Source organism: Diabrotica virgifera, chromosome 1 (genome assembly GCF_917563875.1).
Source record: "Diabrotica virgifera virgifera chromosome 1, PGI_DIABVI_V3a".
NCBI lineage: Eukaryota > Metazoa > Arthropoda > Insecta > Coleoptera > Chrysomelidae > Diabrotica > Diabrotica virgifera.
Genome location: NC_065443.1, coordinates 131,753,533 through 131,763,130, shown reverse-complemented (window position 1 = coordinate 131,763,130; position 9,598 = coordinate 131,753,533). Strand labels below are relative to the sequence as shown.

The window sequence follows — 9,598 nt, the reverse complement described above, 5'->3', positions numbered from 1 at the left end:
ACTAGAAACAAAACTATATTAAGTCTTTTGTACACAATTTTGTGCATATTCCAATTTCCCATGACACAATATTTGGATTAATACAAACACACATTTTATCCTTCATAGTAAAAAACAACGAGGATAGCTCCTGGTTACGGTTTCTAAATATTATAAGTTGTCCTGGCTAGTAAATTCCATTTAAAAAAATCCATTACTGTAATCTACAACCTAAGGGTTAAGCATGTCCTTTGAACAAGTGAAGGTCTCGAACTAAATCATGTAATTCGGCTTGGTGGATGCAAAAGGTGCTTTTTCGTCGCTTTCGGGAAAATAAGAATCATTCTTTTCTGATACATCATCAGGTTCACTTTTGTCACCATACATTTAGAAATCTTTCTCCCAATTTGCCGAGGTCCTGGAACTGGTAAATCTTCTCCATGAAAAACCGGTTTTATTGATGAGATAATATCTGGATATTCAATTTTATTCTTGCTCTTCCTTGCAAACCCAGATACTTTTGTCATGCAGGAGTAACAGTCGTTAAGATGGTTTAAAACTATACAGAGTGGGCCAAATAAAAGTGTCCACCTCGATATATTTGGCATATTTATTAGATTTTAAGAAAATGACGAAACAGGTCGATTTTTGATCTAAGGGTGACACATTTTTACGGTACATACATATACATCTGTCATTTGTCAACCCCCTCCCTTCCACATCCCCTCCCTTATTTTTAAATAGGGATTAGGGGTCGTGTGCTAGCTCATTTGAAAGGTTATTCAATTCTCTATTCAGTAATATAAACATTAACATAATTTTTTATACAGGGTGTCCAAGAAAAAATGTTTAAATTAAATTAATTGACACAAAAAGAAGAATGTATGTAATTTATTTAATTCAAAATACATTCTACTGCTGGCACAAAACAGAAAAAAGTTTTTTTTGATAAATAAACATTGCTTTTTGCTTAATTTCAATGTTCAAGCTGCCACCCACCCACATAACAATAATGTTCGCCTCATATTCAAAGCATATACTACCAACATTCGTTGGAGTATATTCTATTTAGTATATGCGTAGTACAAGCATAGCATGTACATACCTTAAAAAACATACTAAATTTCATGTTCTTTGCATATACTTCAAATAATATTCTCGTACCGAATATACTGAGTACATTCGTGTACGTAGTATCTCGGAATATTCCTAAAAGTTTATTCTTAGAATATACCTTTATCGAATATTCTTAACACATAATTATGAGTACATTCTTAACACATACTTATAAGCAGATACTTTTAAAATATCTTAAAAATAATATGTATGTATATGAGTTAATGCAAAATTTTGACGCATGTCAAAATTCTCAATGTGTTTTAATTGTATTCATTTTTTTCGAATCCTGAGAATACTAATAAATATTTTTGAAAAATTTAAACTCAGAATGAAAGACTACGTTATTACCGAGGGCTGAAAGTCACTGAAAACTTCTATAATGTTTATTTTAATAAGTTACAGGGCTGAAAATAAAAGAGAAGTGTGATATTTAATTTCAAATATTTCATTCAATAGAATCTGCTTGTTTATTCTAAGGGGCTTTCCGCCCTCGTTTAAATTTTTCTAAAATACTTGGTTTTCTCAGGATTCGAAAAAAATCATATTAGGATTCAAATGACAGTAAACTCTCGTGACGTAATCTCACCCTTAATGTTCATTGGTTAGTCGATTTAGGCAACCGTAGTAATGTCTAAGAACCGTGCATTCAGGACGCTTTAAACTCCCCTATATACAGCTATTTTAACATCAGTCGCAACTTTTTTTTTGTTTATTTGTTGACTAGTGTTATTTGTCACTCGTTGCCACTCGTTGGTTTTCCATTTGTTGTGGGGAAAAATGATTGACATGTCGATTTCCACTTCGGAAATCGTTATAAAAATCACAGAATAGAATTAATTTATTTTAAAATATAAATAACATTAGTAGGTACATATAAAATCAGAGTTTGGTATTTTTGAGAGTGAACTGAATGTAAGAGCAAATATTATCATATCACTAAAGGGTGAAAAAAGGGTAAATAGTATCATGAGGTTTTTTCCTCGTGATTTACTATGGAATTTTGCTCCCAGCATTGCATGTGATTGTGATTTTTCTGACAGATATTCTTAAGTTAAAGTTGATTTCATGTAATCGAATGAACTTATCTTGCAATAAAGTCGTCCCAAGAACCCAACTCATAAATATTGGCAATATCATTCTAAAGCCGTCTACTTTAAAATGTGTGAATTCTCAATATGAATGAGTCAGAAAAATTAAATTCTTAAAATTAAGAGAATTTTTTTAACAAGCAACAAAAATAAAATTATAAAATTTGTTAATGTTTTGTATTTTGATAACGATTTCCAAAGTGGAGGTCGAAACGTCAAATAAATTTTAATTTCAAACAGCAATATTTAATTTATTTTTGTCATAAAAAATCTAAATATACACTTAGTAGCTGTAGTTCGAATAGATAAAAGACCATAAAGAGTAATTTTGTGAAGAACGGTTGTGTGTCATGCATGTGTCACTTTTATTTACATACACACAACAATTTCTCGCTCCCACTCCCACTTATTTATCACAGATATTCTGTTCTTTTCTAGCCAGGAATTTCAGAAGCAGTGAAATGAAAGGATAAAAAGAAATTGATTTAATTACCTGTAATTATTTTTCCAGCCGGTGACCTTCTTTAGAACGAATGTATTAATGTATGACAAAGTTAGTTACAAGTATGTCCAACACAAAAGTGCCTGAAGTCGAAAATTTTCCAAAATCTGGGAGAGTCACTGAGGTTTGCCAAGAATGGATGGTTAGAGAAGACAGTGCTCTAGCTTATCGCCTTCAAGATCAAGAATTTAGCGAACATTTTTCTGGTAACAAGTTTAGAAACGCGTTAGTTCGTGAAGATTTTCCAAAAGCAAAAGATGAGCAAGTTAGGGAACAGAAATTGGCAGAACAAGCTGCTGCTATTTACCAAAAAATGTTGGCAGAACAAGAAGAAATGGACAATAAACTAGCTAAAGAGTTATCCGATCGAATTGAAAGAGAAGAATGGCTTAAAAGGAAAACCATAGAAATGCAAGACCAAGAAGTAGCAAAACAACTACTAGAAAAAGAACAGACAAAAGTTGAAAAAGTACATCATTCACAATCACCAAATCCAGCATATTCTCCTCAAAAAGTGCCCAGTTTACCACCCAAATATGATAACCCGATTTCACCACATCGCCCAAACGCACTGAATTACCAAGCGAATTTACCAAGAAGACAAGCTCTACCAATGCCTTTACCACAAAAAAACCAGTACCTTGAACATTACAGGTCTCAACCTCAACACGATCCGGTGGATGAAATAAATAGTGCAGAATTATATAATGAACCATATTTATCAGGTCAGCAGTTATCGGATCAACTAAACAGGATAGATTTAGCAGATATAGGTTCTGACATAGGTAATTTAAATTTTATTCATTAATAGATAAATAATATTAGCTCTCCAGCGGACGGGCGAGGCCTTTCAGGCCTCTTCTATAAGAAAGTAGGTACAACATAAACTAAATAATAATTTTCAACAAAGGTATATATTCGCAAAGTGTCCATTTGTTCATTTGTTTGTGCGTTCATCAGTCAAATGATATAAATTTTTAATACTCATTTGTATATGCTAAAGAGTGATATTATTATACAAATATACAGGGTGTCCCGAAAAGATTGGTCATAAATTATACCACATATTCTGGGGTCAAAAATAGGTTGATTGAACCTGACTTACCTTTACCTATATACAATAGTGCACACAAAAAAAGTTACAGCCCTTTGAAGTTACAAAATGAAGATCGTTTTATTTTCATAAATAAAATATCACTAATAAAATATCTCTAATAGTTTTCGATATATGGTAGAACCCCGATTATCCGTGCTCCTCAGGACCGGAGGTTGGCACGGATAATTGAAAAGCACGGATAATCTGAACATTGATTTCTTATATATAATACATATTATGTACGTGTATACGTACATAATATGTATTATACGGCGCGGGATTGGCGGGACTGAAAAAAGCGTACATTACTGCTGTAGCTACGCTCAAAATTATCAAAAAACTGGAAAAAAAATATTCTGGTAAGGTTAGCTTCAGAATTAGCTTCAGACGTAGAAATGTGACTGCACTACTGATTTATCTCCAAGAACCTAGAAGTTACCAAGCGTCGTGTGACGATGAAACTTTTCATCTCCCACCGAAAAGTCTACTTCGAAAGCAATTAATGATTTGCAATAAATTAATCTGAGAGCAATGATGACAAATAGGCTGATCAAGTAAGAAACACGTGAGAAACAATGTCATATAGAGGTTCCATCATCGGCTTCCGATCTTGATCTTACATTGCAACATAAGTTGGAGTTAACTATATCGTCAGCATGTAATGTATTTACTTTGCCCGTCGCCATCTCGAGCTAGTACACTTGAGTCCATTATTAAAATAGAAATGACTCTCTATGAATCTATGGAGTCACTGGGAAAATATCTGCTGCTGGCTATATTGTGTCTAAAATACGCAGGAGTTTGGCAGATGCCAGTTTAGATTTAGATATTGGCTCGCATGAATAAAAACGAGAATGTAGTTTTTACTCCAAATTTTGGAGTACATACTCCACGCGGTAGTATCTACTCTTATGTACGGTGGGTGGGTAGAAATTCATCACATCAACATATTTTTATTCGTATGAAATTTAGTATAAACTTATACTCTATGTTCATACTCATGAGAACGTACTCGGAGTTTATACTCCGTTTTAATTCATACCATCCAATATGTTGTGTTTCCTTTGCAAACATTTTCAATAGGTCTTTTCATTCACAGTTATTTGTTTGGGGTTTGTGTCATATGTCGTATAATCCGTGCATATTAATATTATATACAGATTATACAACATGACAGAAGCTCGAAACAAATGATAATCGATGAAAAGCCTTATTGAAACCTTTAGCTAAATAATAGTAACTTACAGCTAAGTAATATAGCAATTAAATTAGTAAATTAGTTTAATTTTCAGTTGAAAATGGGGGTTTTGGTTGATTTTTAAAACTTTGTTGGTGTATTTTTTGAAGAAGATAGATTTTTTGTTTTTTCAGTATTTGTTAGTGTTTTTTGTGAAGAAAAAAGAGTTTTGATCTCATACTAATAGTAATACTTAAATAAATGAGTGAGTTGATTAATTTATTGTTTCATTTGCATAATATAAATATGACTATTTTCAATATGCGAGATCCCGCAAATACCGAGATCCCGCGGGATTGAAAATTCGTAGTCCCGCAAATACCGAGATTGAACTCAGGCTGCGGGATTGGAAGCCCTACGCGGAGGTTACGTTCCAAAGAGAAAGGTGTGGTTGGTGAAACCGTGGTTGGCGAGGGATCCACGATCCAAAGAAGAATATGACATAGAATCCCAATTTGGATAAATATATTAGTACATAGAAAGAAATATGATGAAATTATGTAAATAATATATAAATGAAACAATAAAATAAGCAGTTAGTCATATCAACAAACATAAAGACACACAGATCAGCGTCTACATTCACCGGTATTTTAAACCTTCTGTACTATAAACTAATTGCCATTATTGCCGTAGTATTGCTACTAAAAACAAGCGCCAGTGGCGTATCATGAGTAAAATATATAAAAAAATATATAAAAACAATAAAATATTCTCATTAAAGATTCAACAAATATCACAACCGCGGATAAGCGAAACCGCGGTTGATGAGTCCGCGGATAATGAGGGATTACTGTACATACAGGTACGTACCAGAAAAAATAAATCTTTCATTATGAGTCTCACTCTCACCGCATAGAGTGTTGGTCAAGTGATTTACGGTGACGCTATTTTGATAAAACCTCAAAAATGCAATTTGAGTAATAGAAAATCATAGCACAGATAATCCACAGCACGGATAACCCGCACACGGATAATCAGGGTTCTACTGTATTGAAAAAAATCGATTTTCATTTTGTAACTTCAAGGAGCTGTAACTTTTTTATGAGCACATTTGTACTAAGGTAAGTTAGGTTTTTTTTTTATTAATGGCTTTGACATAGCCAATTAGCCAGACTATTTGTTTTTTTTTGTATGGTATTACAATAACAATTTTAAGTTAATATCTAAGCCTACTTATTATCTAAATTTACAGGGAGTTATAATATATCAATGGATACATTTTTCAATTTTGTGTGATATTTTTACAATTTTTAATTTTATTATCTAAGCCTATTTAAATTTACAGGACGTTACATATTCGTAAAGACATTTTAACGTCTGCTTATTTTTTGGAAAAAGAATTTCGTTTAAATTGACAGGTAAAGGACAATTTAGATCAATTAACTTTTCATACATCACTTTAATATTTTGTCTGTACTGTCCACACTCTAATATGAGGTGCTGTAGCTCTCCCATTCCACCACAGGCGCAATATGGGTTATCACTGATACCTATGCTGTGACCTCATTCTGTTTATTGTTTTTATAAATAGCCTATTTGATTCTTGTTTAAACCATCTCTCATTGGGAATTAGTGGTTGGCAATTTCTAAAATTTATTCCCGTTGTACTTTGGTTATATACACGTTGCCAATTTTGTTTGCAATGGTTTTTACTGATATTATCTATATCGGTTACTGGTAGAAGTATGTTGTTTATGTTTCGTTTGGTTAAAGCTGCAGATTTAGCTACTTTGTCGACTTCTTCATTTCCAAATATTCCAGAATGTCCTCTAACCCAACAAATAATAATTGAAGTTAGGTTCAATCAAACTATTTTTGACCCCAGAATGTGTGGTATAATTTATGACCAATCTTTTCGGGACACCCTGTATAGTAATATAGAAATGATGCTAGCTAACCATAAACACAGTTTTCGTTATGATAATGCTCACATTGTCAGCTTGTTTATTGATAAAATTGAAACCCTATATACCTTTTCTACTAATAAGGATATAATTTCTTTGCAAATTTAAAAAAAGATATATGGAACGTGAAATATATGTCTAATTGTCCTCACAGGCCTCACCTGACTGAACAAGTAATTTTTTTTAATAACTTTATGCTCCATCTTTGTATGCTACATAGAAAATTAACTCCGTAATTCCTACTAAACTTCCTTATAAACTTACTACAGTATAAGAAAAAGACTAAGTTTTCACTCTAATGGCATATAACATATCCCACCAGAATGAAAACAATGGGAACCTTCTCTGGTTACACCTCCGAGGCTTCTACAATTTGCAAGCCATATGGATGCTGAGACTAAGGAAGATGAGGGAATTCTACAATTTACAATTCACGTCACATCTGCTCAGCGCGGTAAAGTTCCAACGAGACTGGTTCCCTTCATACTCCACACAGAGTAAATGTAAATCAAAAATGAATAACCATTTTCAATTTCGTTGCAAAACGAAAATACAGCCGAACCATATTCCAGTCCAATCAGAGAGTGCTGCAAGCATCTCTACCGGTTTCGAAACTTATTAGTCTCTCATCAGGAGGCACATATGCTGCTCTCCCTGATGTCTAATTTGCAACGTTTTGCAACGAAATTGAAAATGGTTATTCATTTTTGATTTACATTTACTCTGTGTGGAGTATGAAGGGAACCAGTCTCGTTGGAACTTTACCGCGCTGAGCAGATGTGACGTGAATTGTAAATTGTAGAATTCCCTCATCTTCCTTAGTCTCAGCATCCGTATGGCTTGCAAATTGTAGAAGCCTCGGAGGTGTAACCAGAGAAGGTTCCCATTGTTTTCATTCTGGTGGGATATGTTATATGCCATTAGAGTGAAAACTTAGTCTTTTGCTAGCAGTTGCCGCTAGGGCATCTATGCCATTTCGTTCGTTGCAATTCGGGACTGCACGCTGGGGTTTGTTTTGGTTGGATCAGGGAGAGCAGCATATGTGCCTCCTGATGAGAGACTAATAAGTTTCGAAACCGGTAGAGGTGCTTGCAGCACTCTCTGATTGGACTGGAATATGGTCCGGCTGTATTTTCGTTTTGCAACGAAATTGAAAATGGTTATTCATTTTTACTACAGTATGTTTACATCACACATTCAGCATTTAGTTGCATACACATACTTCTCCTTTCTCATAATCTTTAGTGCCCTTCAGAGCGTTGGGGCACACACATACAGCAAAGTAAATTCCAGCCCCAGGGGACATGAGATTCCCAGAGTGGGTTAGTATACATGTGCGTAAACAGCTACAAAATGTGCTGGATTCTTTTGGAAGAGGACCCCTGCTCCAAACAAAAGAGATTATTACAAATATTGCAAAAAACCAGATATTTTTGTAAATTCTGTACTTCATACTTCGCTATGTATGTGTATTGTACATACATCGCTGGCGCCTACGAAAAGTATGACTCCGAAAAATGCCGTTAAGAGTAAAGCTTTCAATGAACGCCGCGAAAAATTTTATTTTCGATTATATGATTGTGAAAATTATAATCCCTAATAAAGTGTTAGCGAAAAAATTTATTTTTGAGGGGTATCAGCAAAAAACATAATTTCTGTTTGTGGGTCCACGAAAATTATAATTAGTAAAAAGTTCTCAGAAATAATTGTTTTCGTCAGCAGAAACAGAAACAGAAAAGGAAATAATTGTTTTCGTTGGCTTCTATTATGAACTAAATATTTTCATTATAAATATTTTGGGAGTTATAATCTTCACGGACATGCATATAAAAAAAATTGTAATCGCCAATACTTATTAAAGAGTTATTATTTTCACTGGAAATGTATTAGGAAACACATTAATCATAGGTACCAGTGATATAACAGCATGTTGCAGGGAATATGCTGATTGAATTTGATCACCAATATTTTTATATGGACTTCTTTTTCAAAACATTGTTGTTTGTTTGTTACTAAAAGGTTGCTGAACGATTAGATATTCTGGGCAGCAGGAGAAGGTCAGATTTGTAGCACCTGCTGATTTTGACAAACTGGGAGCCTGGTGCAGCCTAGGCCCCAGAAATGCTAAAGACCAGGTTCTTATGCACCTGGTACGTATGATAGGGGTGATACCATAGACCCTCCATAGGAGATCTAAGTGTCTGAATGGCTCACAGCTGGGCCTTACCCCGTGTACCATACCATACCAATTTATTGATAGGTAATAATTATCTATTATAAAGTATATTAAAAATTAAAATTTTTAGGCATACCATTAGATGAAGTTACTGAACGTCAAATACAAGAGCAAAGAGATGCTGAATTGGCCAGGAAACTTCAAGAACAAGAAGGTTATATAGAAGATAGGGATAGATTGCTAGCAATTGAAGCTCAAGACAAGGAACTGGCTAAGCTATTACAAGAAAGAGAAAGAGCTAAAGCTAAACGTGCCAGGGAAAGAGCAAAACAAAAAGCTTTAGCCAAAAAACAACAGATGGAACAACAAGAAGGTATGTTTTATCGATATCATTATAAAATTAGTTCATTAATATGTTTATTTAACTTTTATTCTAATTTTGTGTGTGGTTTTTCTCTAAATGAGCTTGACACATGCATTTAGAATATTCACAT

General features: G+C 33.7%; 1 protein-coding gene across 1 annotated transcript in view; it reads left to right on the top strand.

The window, feature by feature from the left end:
* Positions 1 to 2,585: 2,585 nt before the first annotated feature.
* Positions 2,586 to 9,598, top strand: part of LOC114327032 (uncharacterized) — a 41,404-nt gene continuing 34,391 nt past the window's right edge. The window contains exons 1-2 of the mRNA XM_050662886.1: positions 2,586 to 3,473; positions 9,235 to 9,477. Coding sequence (XP_050518843.1) covers positions 2,732 to 3,473; positions 9,235 to 9,477 — 985 coding nt within the window. The 5' untranslated portion in view covers positions 2,586 to 2,731. The remainder of the gene's footprint in view (positions 3,474 to 9,234; positions 9,478 to 9,598) is intronic.